The sequence below is a fragment of the Triticum urartu genome, chromosome 3A (assembly GCF_056163025.1).
Source record: "Triticum urartu cultivar PI428250 chromosome 3A, HENAU_Tu73, whole genome shotgun sequence".
In the NCBI taxonomy this organism is placed as follows: domain Eukaryota; kingdom Viridiplantae; phylum Streptophyta; class Magnoliopsida; order Poales; family Poaceae; genus Triticum; species Triticum urartu.
In genome coordinates, this window is record NC_141875.1 from 36765592 (window position 1) to 36781877 (window position 16286).

General features: G+C 42.7%; 1 protein-coding gene across 1 annotated transcript in view; it reads right to left on the reverse strand.

Moving 5' to 3' along the window:
* LOC125531197 (uncharacterized protein At2g39795, mitochondrial-like) overlaps positions 1 to 15610 on the reverse strand; it is a 60446-nt gene extending 44836 nt beyond the window's left edge. Inside the window, exons 1-2 of the mRNA XM_087514690.1 lie at positions 15551 to 15610; positions 13340 to 13465 (exon numbers count right to left, since the gene is read on the reverse strand). Coding sequence (XP_087370816.1) covers positions 13340 to 13465; positions 15551 to 15610 — 186 coding nt within the window. The remainder of the gene's footprint in view (positions 1 to 13339; positions 13466 to 15550) is intronic.
* Between the last annotated feature and the right edge of the window lie 676 nt (positions 15611 to 16286).

The following is a 16286-nucleotide window of genomic DNA, read 5'->3' on the forward strand; positions in this document are numbered from 1 at the left end:
TGTTAGAATCATTACGGTGTAATCTAGATTATTGACTCTAGTGCAAGTGGGAGACTGAAGGAAATATGCCCTAGAGGCAATAATAAAGTTATTATTTATTTCCTTATAATCATGATAAATGTTTATTATTCATGCTAGAATTGTATTAACCGGAAACATAATACATGTGTGAATACATAGACAAACAAAGTGTCACTAGTATGCCTCTACTTGACTAGCTCGTTAATCAAAGATGGTTATGTTTCCTAACCATGAACAATGAGTTGTTATTTGATTAACGAGGTCACATCATTAGTTGAATGATCTGATTGACATGACCCATTCCAGTAGCTTAGCACCCGATCATTTAGTATGTTGCTATTGCTTTCTTCATAACTTATACATGTTCCTATAACTATGAGATTATGCAACTCCCGTTTGCCGGAGGAACACTTTGGGTGCTACCAAACGTCACAACGTAACTGGGTGATTATAAAGGAGCATTACAGGTGTCTCCAAAGGTAGATGTTGGGTTGGCGTATTTCGAGATTAGGTTTTGTCACTCCGATATTCGGAGAGGTATCTCTGGGCCCTCTCGGTAATGCACATCAATTAAAGCCTTGAAAGCATTGCAACTAAATGAGTTAGTTGCGGGATGATGTATTACAGAACGAGTAAAGAGACTTGCCGGTAACGAGATTGAACTAGGTATTGGTATACCGACGATCGAATCTCGGGCAAGTAACATACCGATGACAAAGGGAACAAACGTATGTTGTTATGCGGTCTGACCGATAAAGATCTTCGTAGAATATGTAGGAGCCAATATGGGCATCTAGGTCCCGCTATTGGTTATTGACCGGAGACGTGTCTCGGTCATGTCTACATTGTTCTCGAACCCGTAGGGTCCGCACGCTTAAGGTTGCGATGACAGTTATATTATGAGTTATGCATTTTGATGTACCGAAGGTTGTTTGGAGTCCCGGATGTGATCACGGACATGACGAGGAGTCTCAAAATGGTCGAGACATAAAGATTGATATATTGGAAACCTATGTTTGGATATCGGAAGTGTTCCGGGTGAAATCGGGATTTTACCGGAGTACCGGGAAGGTTACCGGAACCCCCCGGGAGCTAAATGGGCCATGATGGGCCTTAGTGGAAAAGAGAAGAGGCAGCCCTACATGGGCTATGCGCCACCCCCTTCCCCTAGTCCTATTAGGACTAGGAGAGGTGGCCGGCCCCCTCTCTCTCTTTTCCCCCTCCGCGAATCCTATTCCAACTAGGATTGGGGGGGGGGGATCCTACTCCCAGAGGGAGTAGGACTCTCGTGGCGCGCCTCCTATGGCCGGCCAGCCTCCCCCCCTCCTAGTCCTTTATATACTGAGGCAGAGGCACCCTAGAACACACAAGTTGATCCACGTGATCTATTCCTTAGCCGTGTGCGGTGCCCCCTGCCACCATAGTCCTCGATAATACTGTAGCGGAGTTTAGGTGAAGCCCTGCTGCTGTAGTACATCAAGATCGTCACCACGCCATCGTGCTTACGGAACTCTTCCCCGACACTTTGCTGGATCGGAGTCCGGGGATCGTCATCGAGCTGAACGTGTGCTCGAACTCAGAGGTGCCGTAGTTTCGGTGCTTGATCGGTTGGATCGTGAAGACGTACGACTACTTCCTCTACGTTGTGTCATCGCTTCCGCAGTCGGTCTGCGTTGGGTACGTAGACAACACTCTCCCCTCTCGTTGCTATGCATCACATGATCTTGTGTGTGCGTAGGAAAATTTTTGAAATTACTACGAAACCCAACACTTTTCTGCAACCGAAAGTTGTGATGTCATGGTTGATATTCTCTGTGAACTTGTAATAGAAGTAAATTGATTGGGGATTTGGTTAACCCTGACAGTACTTCCATCAGGTTGCAGTCTAGCAGATATGTACCACTTGCAAGGCTTCACACTACCATCAAATCCTATGCACCTCGCATAAAACTTCTTTCTATCAGTCCAAACAGTCTTGGCATCAAACTCATGTTTCACTGCATAAGTCTTGAAACACATCCAAAACTCCTTCATGCTTGGGAACAACTTGCCTACTTCAATGATAGGGTTTTCTTTGTCATACACATGCACCAGGTCATCATCATGTGCATCATCTACCTCATCTGCAGCTTGTTCCATCAACTGTCCATCTACTTCTTCATCAGCATTAGCAGGCAAACTAGATTCACCCCTCTCCTGCTTATCTCTGTCATCGACTGAAATGCCAAAAAGTTTGGCCATCTCAATGTCAGGCATTGGTGCAATGACCAAATCAGTAGGCTCATCTAATTCAACTACATTCCAATCAACAGTTGATGCAGTTTCAGTTTCAGTTCCAGTCACCTGTCCCTCTTCGGGTATTACTATAGTTCAGTACACATAGGAATCAATGGCCTTTGTGTAGCCCAATCATCATCTACCATCTGCGTAGCCAATTGTGATGGCACATATCCAACCTTCGAAAAAATGTTCAGATCAACGAGCTCAGCAAAAAAATTAGCCCGTTTGCTTGTCCAGCCATTTTGCCGATTGATTTCTTCAACAATCCGTTCACCATCTTCTATTCTCACATACTCTCATTTTCAATCATCAAACCGCAACAGTGATACTTCTTGCTCTGGACCCCAAACAATATTCTCCTCAATTTTTTCCACTCATTTCTTCACTGCCATCTCTCCCATGTTCTGTAGAACTTGTGGATCAATCTCTGTAAACTCAACCTCCCATTTAACAATAGTGTCTCTCTCAATGTTCTGTATGCTACCATCAACTAATTTTGCCTTTGATGGAAAGAAATTGACTGTCAATTCGAAGGTCCGAGTGGCAGCATCCCCTCTGTCAGTGGCGGACAGTGTGATCCCGTGAGAAAGAGCAAACGAGGACACCCCCTAATTGCATGCAAAATTGGATCGGAGAGAGGCGCATTACCTATTCGAAGTTGAATCTGGCAGCTCCATCTCAGTATGCCCACGGGCTCCCCTCACAACCTATCGATTCCGCAAGCGAAAACAGAGGAAAGAACTGAGATCTACGGGCCGGAGAGAGGAACGGGAGGGCGATTAGGGTTTGAATTCACTCACCATTTTCTGAGGACGAAGGCTCCGCCGCCGTTGAGAACGAGGGCTCCGTCGCCGCCACCGAGAACGCAAGATCCGCCGCCACCGGAGAAGAAGGGGGCAGAGTGGCGGGCCTGGCACGGTCGGGCGGCAGGACACGGTCAGCTGTTTTGAGGAACAATTAAGTTGGACCCACATGTCCTAACATAAACGGGCGGGCTTGGTTGACGACCAATTTAACCACATTTAACAGCCATGTCGTGCGTGGGCTATTTACCTGCTCAAAATTGTCGCACCACAGCCATTCGCTCGAACAACGTTGCACTCTTGCCAATTCACCTCAAAAACGTCGCACAGGAGCTATTGACCCGAACTCCGCAGGCTACAATTACCAGACTTGTTTGCTCCCCTGTTCTATGTGCATAGAGAAGGTATTCATAGTAATAATTATTCCCATCATGTGCAGTCTAGTATACCGGTGTTGCTTTATTTTCAAACCTACATGAATCTCAATTGATCCTGGAGCAGTTCGTTGGTAAAGAATACCCAGTGAAACTAATCAATTTGCTATCTGAATAATTTTTATATGTTAAACTCGTCATCGACTGTTAGCTTCATCGGCTGTGTTTCCTTGGATGCTTTCCAAAAACGGATGTGCAGAAAGATTTCTTTCAGGAGACCGGATATCACTTAAATACGATTTATGCTACTTTTACAGTATCGTTAAATGCCGGTCGGCAGTATTAGCTGAAAAGAAACTCCCGATATCAAACTACATAATGCAATGATGGTAATATTTCCTTTTTATTGAAGGATAAGAAGTTTCATACAGATAAGAAGCAAACAGCAAATGCTAAAACACTACTAATTAGAAGAAAATTTAAATCTCTGCATGATCCAATGTCCCACGAGTTCTATTTTAATTTTGGAGTGGTGTCTGAAGCTCTACATGTATTTGGTCAAACGTAGAAATAATTGATCTTTTAACTGAGTGTATACGCTATCTATTAAGGGGCGGAGGGAGATTTTAGATTGATCTTGCTGATATGCTCCAGCACAAACAAACTGATGCATGAACATACTACACGAACATGGTTTAGACGGTTGCATCATCTTTGAATAGTTTGCTCAATGTAAAAGGCCCAATTGCTGACCTGTTCAATGCACTTAGAATGAGATTAAATTAAATCTGCTCACAAGCTAAGTGGTTGAGATTATATCTACTTATCATGTCAAGGCGTGTATCCTACCCCAAGTTGTGAAATTTCTGATCATCCACCTGCCTCACTTGCTGAATAAGTAGTAAATATCAATATCATGCCTAACACTGCTAGTGCCAGGGCACGTTTCCTACCTAGTTGGACCAAAAATTGTGCAGCCACTAAACTAAGGAGATCAATCTCAGGAGCAGCGGCGCCGAAATCTATACTACCCAGAAGAATAATCGCACATGATCAGGGGCGGATCCAGGATGAAAACTGAGAGGGGGCAAAGATGTGTAGTGAACTTTGTTTTACGGAGAGATGTGTACAAACTAATGGTTAGATCAGTTTAAAAAGTAACCACACAACCACACAAGCATGTATAGTGACTAAGAATAATAAGCAAAAATATATATTTCCTTACAATATAATTTCTGCACACACATAACTACGACAAGTTTGTTGCAAAGTCAAAGTAAACTAACCATTTAAGACACAGTGACTTGAAAAATAGCAATATGTTGTTCCTAATCTTCTTGAACAAAATTTCTAGCCTTCAATCCGTAAGAGAAAAGGTACATGTTCAAAACAAGGGAGAATTCACAGGCAAAAAGGTAGAATTTAAACATGAATAAATAAATACATTTAAGCCCATTACCTCCCCTCCATTTCATCGCACAACAATTTTTTCCATGGAAGCTTTAACTATCATTCATTAGGGATGGTATCCAAGATTTCACTTCTGCAAAGCAAATGAGGCTATGACTCAGAAAAGAATCATCACTCACATCTTCTTACGTAAAGCAATATTCCTGAACTTCAGAGCGAGAACAATCTCAATGGATGGGGGAGGTTTTTTCAATCATTCTAGGTTGAAATTTGGATGCATAAGGCTCATAAGTTCCCCATGCAAAGTACTATCTCCTAATTTGTTATGATGATTGCGATTGAAATCTGTATATTCTCTTACTTTTAGATGGATTCGGAGGAACCTAAGAGAAACCTCCATTAGCTCCCTTGCCAATCACAAAGTTGAGGCATTAAATAAAATATCATACATGAAGGCAGATAGTCCCTATAGATTTATTCCACTCTCGCATACTCAAACTTATTTTGTAAAAAAATATTCCATGATGCTAGAATCAATCAACCTGATTATCAATTGGTATGCTGTACAGAGTAGATATCCTAAATAGAACTCATTCAATTACTAACATGGAAATCGAAAAAGAACAACAATTTAGAAATTTGAACTGAATCTAGAAAAGATGAACATGCCCTAGGACTTACCTCGATCGCGCAGAAACAGCGTCCCAGATACAAATTGCAAGGGCCATAGATCCGCAAGCCGGCCGGCCGGCCAGCCTGCACAACGCAGATCCAAGGCGATTGCCGGAGAAGGGAGATGCGCTTGGAAGGGCGCATCGCGTTTTGTCTGGGCGGCAGGCGGCGAGTTTCATTTTTTTTTTTTGAGCGTAATAACTGTATTCCTCAAATAACAGCAAGATCGTTTACATAATGGTGGAGAATAAAGTCAGGGACGATGGTCTCCCACTCTTCTGATGTACTAATGCTGAAACAGTGCTTTGCTAAACCATCCGCTATCAAGTTTGCCTCTCTAGTACAATAATCAAAACTGATAGAAGCATAATCCATTGACATGAGGGAGCATTCTGCTATGATTGGGACATCCACTCCCATGTAGGCATTAGGATCAGATATGGCCTCCAGCGCAGTCAAACTATCAAACTCGATGATAAGCTTCATACAACCCAGTTTCGCTGCTAGGTACAGACCACATCGAATAGCAAATAATTCAGCTGAACCTGCACTAGACACATGTGGTAGGACATGAGTTGTTGCCCCCAGAAATTTGCCATGGTCATCTCGTGCAACAGCTCCGCAAGCTCCTGTGAACTTATCCTCATGAAATGATGCATCGACATTGATTTTTACAACTCCCGCACTTGGCTTCTTCCATACATGATCAATCCTACGTATAGGCTGGTTTGGTGAATGAGCACGAACAAAATTTGTGGCAAGTACTTGAATAGAAATAGCTGTTTGATTCGGTGTCTATACTGTCTCCCCTCTTGTATGTTGCCTTCTTTGCCACCAAATGAACCACATGGCCACCAAAATAAATTCGGCTGTTGGTATGGTATGTGTCACTGTGCGCAGCCGAATCAATATATCTAGGGTGATAGAGTCGGATCGGTCTTGCCGAGCGGCTTGTTCAATCACCTCCGATAGTCCTAGAGCAGTCCTAGAGCGGCGAGTTTCATTTAGCTAGGGCTCAGGTCTTAGTTCGTGTGATTCACGAAACTGTCAAAGACGCCGCTTCGTGCAAAGTAATACGTTCGTGTATGCATGCGTGATGGTTGATGGATGTTCGTATGTGACAAGGCCATTGCCTAGGTGGGCTGGTTGTCTCTGAGAGTATGGGCTTTCGAAAGAGAACCAGAAAAAACAAACAAGTGGGGGCAAAGACAGCGGGCTGAGAGGGGGCAAAGCTCTAGAGTAGAGGCCCAGTATGAGAGGGCCAAAAATTCGAGTGGGGGCATTTGCCCCCACAACCCTGTACATGCGTTCGCCCCTGCACATGATTAGTTTATCAGGTTTGCTATTTCACATCTAGATGTGAAATAACTATCTTATATCTAAATCCACAACCGTTGGATACAATAATCACGATTCCTTGTTTTAGCACTGTGTTGGTTTCTTTCGCGATTTACGCACGTATGTCTGTGTTTGTCTGTGTGTTTGTTCAGGCCCATGTGTTCCGCCGGCCTTGTGTGTGTGTTAGGCCGTATGTTTGTTCAGCCCATGTGTTTTGTCGTTCATTTTCCCAGAAATTGTTCTAGTCTATTATCGTCTATTATCGTGCACAGAGCCGGCCAGTAGTGACGTGAGCTTAGGATCAGCTTGCAGTTTTACAATCCTCTCGTTTTTCCCCATTTGACTCCCAGTATTTGTTTTTCTTTTTCGTTTCTGTTTTATTTTCCTTTTTTTGTTTTTTATTTCATTATTTTGTTTTAAATTATACACTTTTATTCATGATTTTTTTGTATTTATATTTTTTATTTTCACCTTTTCCTTTATTTTTTCCTTTTATTCTTTATTTATTTGTTTAAAATTCATGAACTTGTTTTCATTCTGCCATATGTTTGCTTTAAATGTCGTGCAAATCTTGATTGCATGTTATTTTGTCACACACGTTCTGTGTCACGTTGTGTGTTTGATATCTATTTGTCGACCTTTTCGCGCGTGTGTCTTCTGTTAGGCCGTTTTCGCAGCACGGTCTGAGGTCTAATTTCAGATTGGTTTGTTAATTATTATCTAAATGAGAGTTAACAATTTTTCATCTAATTCATATACCGTTAGATACACATGCTTCCAAGTCATGCTCGTTGTCCTTGCGTCGTGTTTTTTGTTTGTCCTTCGTGAAGCAATGAGACATGATATGATATTTTTTTAGTGGGCCATTATTATGTCTTGCGTATTGATTTTTTTTTTGTGGGCTTAGCCTTTTTGTGCAAGGACACATGTCTTTTTGTTCTCTGTTTTCTTTTATTTTGGTTTGACCGTGTAGCTAGAGAGGAGTGTAACTAGATTTTTTATTTCAGATTTGCTAAATCTAATCTAGATAAGTTTTAGCTCATCTAAGTCTATAACTGTCTGATTTTTTTGCTTTAATGTTCACGCAAACTCGATCATGCCGTCAGCTTGTTCTTGTTTGTCGCGCGTCCTCTTGTCCCGTTTATTTTGTGTCTCATGTTCTCGCATTTATTTTCACATGGGCCTATATATGTTGGTGTTTGGGGGGCTCGACTATGAAGCTTATTCCCCATCTTCTCACTGATCGATCTTTGACCGCGGTTATTTTTCCTATGTTTTATTTTTCATCCCAGTTATAGGTCCACCCTTGACATACAACTCGCATGTAGTTTGTTTCATCCTAGTTACAAAGTCGACCATTGAGTCGCAACTGGGCCCGTAGTTTCGTAGTTGTCCCAGGTGCAAGTCTACCATCGACTCGCAACTAGAGCATGTGTTTTTATTTTTCATCCCAGTTGCAGGTCCACTATTGACACGCAACTTGGCATGTAGTTTGTCTCATCCTAGTTGCAAGTCGACCCTTGACTCGCAATTAGGCTCGTAATTGTCAGACTTGCAAGCCCACTCCCGACCCACAACTGGAGCATGTGTTTTTATTTTTCATCCCAGTTGCAAGTCCAGCCTTGACTCGCAACTGGGCACATAGCTTGTTTCATCCAAGTTGCAAGTCGACCCTTGACTCGCAACTGGCTCGTAGTTTCGTAGCTGTCCCAGTTCCAAGTCCCCCTAGACTCATAACTGGACTCATAGTTGTCCAAGTTGCAAGCCCACCCTCTACTCACAACTAGAGCATGTGTTTTGCTTTTCATCCCAGTTGCAAGTCTACCTTTTGATTGCAACTGGCTCATAGCTTGTTTCATTCGAGTTGCCAATCGTCCCTTAACTCGCAACTGGCCTCGTAGTTTCGTAGTTGTCTCAGTTGCATGTCCACTCTTGACTCGCAATTGGGCTCGTAGTCGTCCGAGGTGCAAGCCCACCCCTCCGAGTTGCAAGCCCACCTTTTGACTCGCAACTGGGCCTGTGTTTTGTCTTTCATCTCACTTGCAAGTCCACAATTGACTTGCAACTTGAATTGTAGTTTGTTTCATCCTAGTTGCAAGTCGACCCTTGACTCACAACTGGGCTTGTAGTTTCGTAGTTGTCCCAATTGCAAATCCGTCTTTAACTCGCCAATTGGGTTCATTACTTCTCCCAATTGCAAGCTGACCCTCGACCTGCAACTAGGCACTTGTTTTGTTTTTCATCCCAGTTGCAAGTCCACCCTTGACTCGCAACTGGGACCGTAGTTTGTTTCATCCTAGTTGCAAGTTGACACAACTGGGTCATCTGTTTCATAGTTGTCTTAATTGCAAGTCCATCCTCGACTCGCAACTGGGATCATAATTTGTTGTTGTCCCAGTTGCAAGTCCACCCTCGACTCGCAACTGGTCCCATAGTTTGTTGATTCCCCAGTTGCAAGTCTACCCTCGAATCGCAACTGGGATGTGTTTGTTTTTCATCCCAGTTGCAAGTCCAACCTCAACTCGCAACTCGTATCATAGTTTTATATACTTGTCTCAGTTACAGGTGCACCCTCGACTCGCAACTAGGCCTGTATTTTTTTATCCCAGTTGCAAGCCCACCCTTGACTCGCAACTGGGCCTGTGTTTTTGTCTTTCATCCTAGTTGCAAGTCCATCCTTGACTCACAATTAGGTCTGTAGCTTCTTTTATCCCAGTTGTAAGTCGAACCTTGACTCACAACTGGTCTCATAGTTTGTAGTTGTCCTAGTTGTAAGTCCATCCTCAACTCACAACTTGCATTTTTCGTCTCTAGTTGTATGTCCACCCTCGACTTGCCACTAGTCACGATGTTTCTTTTGAATTGTAACTGGTCCTTACTTTTTTGCATTTGCTGCAAGTTCATCCTCAAGTTGCAACCGAGTATCACTTTTTCATGTCAATTGTAAGTCCACCATTTCTTACAACTAAGAGTTGACTTTTTTGGCCAGTTGCAGGTCCACCATTGATTCGTAACTCGTCCTGTAGTTTGTTTCATCCTAGTTGCAAGTCGAACCTTGAATCACGACTAGGCTCGTAATTTTATAGTTGTTCCAGTTGCAAGTCCATCCTCGACTCGCAATTGGGCTCGTAGTTGTCCACCCGCGAATCGCAACTAGTGCATGTGTTCTGTTTTTCATCCCAGTTGCAAGTCCATCCTTGACACACAACTGGACCCATAACATGTTTCATCCTAGTTGCAAGTCGACCCTTGAGTCGCAACTGGGTTCGTAGTTCCTTAGTTGTCTGAGTTACAAGTCCACATTTGACTAGCAACTAAACTCATAGTTGTCTGAGTTGCAAGCCACCCCTTGACTTGCAACTAGAGCATGTATTTTCGTCCTAGTTGCAAGCTCACCATCGACTCACAACGGGGTCGGTAGTATGTTTTTATCTTAGTTGCAAGTCGACACTCAACTCGCAACTGTGCCCAAAGTTTTTATGTTGTCCCAGTTGCAAGTCCACCCTTGACTCACAACTGGGTTCGTAGTTTTGTACTTGTCCCAGTTGCAAGTCCATCCTCGACTCGCAACTAGCTCATAGTTGTCCGAGTTGCATGTCCACCCCTCAACTCATAACGGGTGCATGTGTTTTGTTTTTTTGTCCCAGTTGCAAGTTCACCCTTGACTTGCAATTGTAACCATATAACTTGTTTAATTCCGGTTGCAACTTGACCCTTGAGTCACTACTGGGCTCATAGTTTCGTAGTTGTCCCAGTTGCAAGTCCACACTTGACACGCAACTGAACTCATAGTTGTCTGAGTTGCAAGCTACCCCTCCACTCGCAACTGAGGGCTGTGTTTTGTCCTAGTTGCAAGCTCACCCTCGACTCGCAACTGGTCCGGTAATATGTTTTTCATCTCAGTTGCAAGTCCACACTCGACTCGGAATTGCGCTCGTAGTTCTTATGTTGTCCCAGTTACAATTCCACCCTCGACTAGCACCTAGGTTCGTTGTTGTTTTTCCCTAGTTGTAAGTCCACCCTCGACTCACAACAAGGCCCATAGTTTTTTCTTTGTTTTGTGTTAGCTGCAAGCCCATCATAGTCATACTACTACTCTCGTAGTTGTCTTTTTGTCTCGGTTGCAAGTCCACACCCCAACTCCGCAACCTGCCCTATAGGTGTTGTGTCCCACTTGCAAGCCCAACATCGACCCACAACTAGCCCCATAGTTATTTTCATCCTAGTTGCAAGACTAGCCTCGACCCGCAGCTGAACCACGTAGTTGTTTTTGTCTCAGTTACAAGTCCATCGTCGACTCGCAACCAAGCATGTAGTTGTGTTTCATTAGTTGCAATCTCACCCTTGACTCGCAATTGGGCTCATAATTGTTTACGTCCCAGTTGCAAGTCCACCCTCGACATGCAGCTGAGCACATAATTGTTTGTTGTATTTTCTACTGCAAGTTGCAAGCCCATGCTAGTCTATCATAACTGGGCCTCTGTGGTTGTTTTCTTCCCAATTTCAAGCCCACCCTCGACACGTAGTTATTTTTGTCCCAGTTGCAAGTTTACCCTCAACTCGCAATTGCGCCCATTTTGTTGTTGTTGTTGTTGTTGTTATCACAGTTGCATGTCCACCCTTGACTCGCAACTGGGGCCCATTTTTTGTTGTTGTTATCACATTTATGTGTCCCCACTCGACTCGCAAATTGGGCGTGTAGTTGTTTTCATTCGAGTAGCAAGCCACACCCTCGACTCGCAATCGGCCCGTAGGTTTTCCTCACAAGGGAGGATGCAACTGGCCTGTTGTAGGAATTTCAGGCCACAAATTATGTTTGCTGACTAATTGGGAGCACAAATTCGATTTTTTTTCAACAGTGCTGTTGCAGTGAGACGTGGGCACGAAGCCTACAGAAATATGCGACACTCATGCTTTTTTGTTGTCCTTTATTTTCAAACTAAAATACAGGAGAGGTCAACCGCGTCGTTGTTGTAGAGAGAAAAGCAATGGCCAAGCAATCAGAGCACCAAGGGCGATTTTGCTACATGATTTTCCAACAATACTTTCATTTTAAACTCTTGCACATGCAAACAAGCAATTCTGACCATGACCAATTATTCCAACAAATTAAGGGAGAGAAGGGGAGATTGTATTTGTTTGTTTTGTAAGTCATGTCAAAACTAAGACAGTCACCGTAGAGATCATATTGTTCCCCTAAGTGCCCATCAGACTAGAAGATGCATAGAACATTGTTTGTGTTTCTTGAATCTACTTTGATTTTTGTAGTAGAATCTTGAGCCAACAACCTGCCTCCCCCCTAGAGTTGTCCAGGACCATCATCATTTCCTTCTTGTTGTTTTCCTTCCTCAACGGCACCCTCATATTAGTACATATTCCTCTGCGTAAGGGAGTGGAGCATTATACGAATGAAATGATATAATGCCATGATTTTTCTTGCTGTCATCTTCACAGAGTTGAATGCTCTCACAAACAGAGTAATTATTTTCGGGCAGTTTTTTCGGCACGGGTTTGATCAACTTCCTCATTTTTTCCCTTTCTTTTCATCTTTTTTCAGTTGCATGAACTTTTTCCAAATTTGTTTTTTTAATTCATGAAATTTTTACAAATTTCTTGAACCCTATTGTGAACTCTTTTTCCAAAAAATGTTAACATTTTTAAATTCATGAAATTTTTAATTTTCACTTTTCCCCTCAAATTACGTCATTTGCCAAGTCGTGACTTTTTTCAAATTCGTTAATTTTTAAGAACTTTTTTTGTGAACTTTTTTCAAATTACGAACCTTCTCAAGTTGTGAACTTTTGAAAAAATTATGAACTTTTTAAAATTCATTATATTTTTATTTTAATGAACACTTTGCAAATTTATGGTTTTTTAAAGTCAACGTTTGTTGGTCAACAGTCAATGTTTTAAAATTCGCAAACTTTTCTAGATGTTCGTGAGGAAAAAAGAGCTAACAACGCCCGCAAAAAAAATGAGCTAGCAAGCAACCTGTAGCTACCTAGCAATGCATGTGTAGCAGCCTGTAGTGACTTCCCTCAAAAAAAGAACCTGTGCGACCTAGCGACCTAGCGACCTGTAGCATTCTAAAACGCGGCCTAGCAAAAAATCTGTAGCAAAAAACCTATAACAACCTAGCTGCCAATGGGCCACAGCCCGCTAGGGAAGGGCGTGAGCATCAAACGAGTCTCCGTCGCTTCCTACTAACACGAGATCTCGACAAACAAACAATTCGAGACCAACAAACAAACAAACAAAAAAGATCATAAAGAGTGTTTATGTCAACTTAGATGTGATATAGACTAGATGTGATATAGTCTGACCCTTAGTTTATAAGCAGGACCGGAAGAATAAACGAATCGGATACCAAAATCACCTAGAAACCGCCCCTCCTGGAGTACCAGCAGATTGGGGAACTCGATGGGCGGCGGACGGACGTACCAGGTCGCGGTGGTGGGACTGGATCACGGAGTTGAGGACGCCGACAATCTCGCCGTCGTGCGTGGCGGCGCGGAGGGAGTCGGACTTGGCGCGGAGCGCAGCGGCGGAGGGGCCAGAGGAGTGTTCCTTCATCAACAGGAAAGAGTTTTTTCAGATGGTTTTTTTAATAAAAAAAAGTATTTTCAAGGAGTTTAGAGCATCTCCAGCGTGTTCTAGAAAAAACTCTCCCAATAAGTGTGTTTAGAGGCTCCTCTAATATTTTTACAGAAATGCTAGACATCTGATGTCAGATATTTAGAGATGGTAATTGTTTTGCAAAACGTTTGATTTTTCATGCCTAAACTGAGACGGATTTTTTGGCAAACCAATAAACTGAGTCAGATTTTTTGGCAAAACAATAAACTGAGACGGACTTGCCTCGCTAATTAAACTTGTCACCCTCAACAAATATAATTTTCCATAAAAGATGTTTGATCTTTCATGCCAAAAATTGTGACGCTCACTAGATATTCAGGTCTAAAATTTATTGAAAGAGAAAGGTGTGCAGCTGCAGCAGTCCCTCTATAAACCTATCCATATAATTTGTTTTTTGCTATTTCTCTCTCCACTAGTGAATACATACATGTACAAAACCAATTGCCATAAAAAACAACTCAATTTCTTTGTATCAAACACATGTCATTCATCATACTTTCAAATCCACAAGTTTGGAAATTTACATTTTAATTCAAATTCACACATAATAAATGGTTAGAATGCATTCAATGTAATCATGAAGAAGCTTAATGTCTACTGCGCAACTTTCTTCTTGTAGACTTTGTTGAGGACTCAAGAGTAGAGTGGAGAGTTTTGTAGAACAGTAGTAATTTTTTCTCAAATGGATGACCTAAGATTTACCAATCCGCGAGAGGTGTAGGAAGGAGGTGGTTCTCTCTCAAACAACTCCGCAATCAAATATCTTGTATCTTCAATACACCCAATTGTATAAGTGCACGACTTCAGCGAAGAGAGGGTGATATATATGTAATATATGAATAGTAGAAATAGCTTTTTATAATCTGAATAAACAAAAATAGCAAGGTAGCAGGTAATGGAAGTGAGTAAAATCGGTGTCTCAATACTTGAAAATAAGTCATAGGATTCATACTTTACTAGTGCAATCTCTCGACATCACTAACATAACTAAACCACATGATAATACCTCAAGGTGCCACAAAGAATCACTCCGAAGTTTCTATTCTATCGGAGAAAATATGATGAAATGCGTAGGTAGCAAACCACCTTGAAGTTGCCTTTCCAATCAATATATTGAACCACCCCCAAAGTTTCACGAATAGTCGCGGAGATCGTACTACGACAACATCATATCATACATATCGTTCAACCTTTATGCCTAGATTACCTCATTGTCAGGGCGGTATCCACAAGTTAATTACTAGACACACATCTAGTGATCTCAAATCCAAAATACTCAATTCAACATAAAGAAACTTCAAAGATCAAGACTCAATTCACCACAAAAGGAATAAAGGGAGATGAACATCATAAGATCCAATTATTAATAAAGCTCATGATACAATCAACATCAGAATCAAAGTTTAAGATCGCGGGCGAGAGGGAATCGCGGCCAGAATTTTTGCCGCGACAGGTAAGGAAGAAACGGCGCAATCGCCCACGATAGCGACGCGATCTCCCGCGATTTTGGGAAGGCAGCAAATCGCGGGGTGGTTCCAGATCCGCGATAGCGGCGCGATCGCTTAGATTCGCCCGCGATTTTAAACTTTGATCAGAATACATCAAGAACATGAGAGAGAGATCAAACACATAACTACTGGTAAAACCCTCAACCCCGAGGATGAACTACTCGCACGTCACCATGAAGGCAGCAAGTTTGACGAAGATGCCTCTGTGGATGGGTTCCCCCTCCTGTAGAGTGCCGAAAAAGGCATCCAGATTGGATCGCTTCGGAACAGAGCCTTGTAGTAGCGATACAATTATTTCTGGTCTCGATCCAAGGGTTTTGGCATATATGTGAATTTATAGGCCAGAAATTAGGTCAAACGGAGCTGCATGGCCCCACAAGCCTGAATGCCACGGCCAGGGGGTAGGTCATGCCTCCTAGGCTTGTGGGCCTCACATCTATCTTCTGGTCCTCTCCTGAAGCTTTCGGGAGAAGGAGGAGGAGCTCCGCTTGGTCGAGGAGAACGTCACAGCCGCGGCCCTTGGGCGGATGACAACGGAGGCACGGTGGCCGGCGGCGAGGAGGGCCATGGAGCAAAGTGGCAGCATAGAAGATAGGGTTTAGGTGGGGTTTGTTCAGCAAGGTGCCTGGAATGTGATTCATTTATCCCACACCGTGTTTCTTGAATAAGAAGAAATGGATTTTTTTTGCGGGAAAGGAAATTGGTAGTTACGCATTTTCCGTCTTCTTCATTTCTTTTGTTTTTCCAATTTCTCTTTTTCGTTGGTTCCTTTTATGGTGCAGGATTTTCTTCCATAATTTGACTTTCCATCCAAAATCTTAGGAATATTTTTGTACATAACAAAGCATCATATATTGTGGAATTCGTTGGAAAATCCTCAGGAGTACACAAGTGCTACAATACTAATATTTCACCCTGACTATACGATCGATCATGGGAAAAAGGTTGTTTGTTAAGTGTATTTCATCAAGCACTCAGCAAACAAGCCCTTAGTTTCCTATGTGTGCCGGAGAAAACACTCGGCAAAGGGACCTCTCAGCAAGGGCTGCCTCTTGCCACCGCCTGGTCTCCTATGGTCCTTGAATCGGCTAAAAAAATAGTTAATCATGAGCGTCAATTGAACTCACAACCAACTACTACACATCCGGAGCATCATGCCAACAGGGTTCATTCCCGAGTGTGTGAAAATCTATGGTTCGTCCACAATTTAATAGTCCCACCTCGCCCATTAAAATGAAATTTCA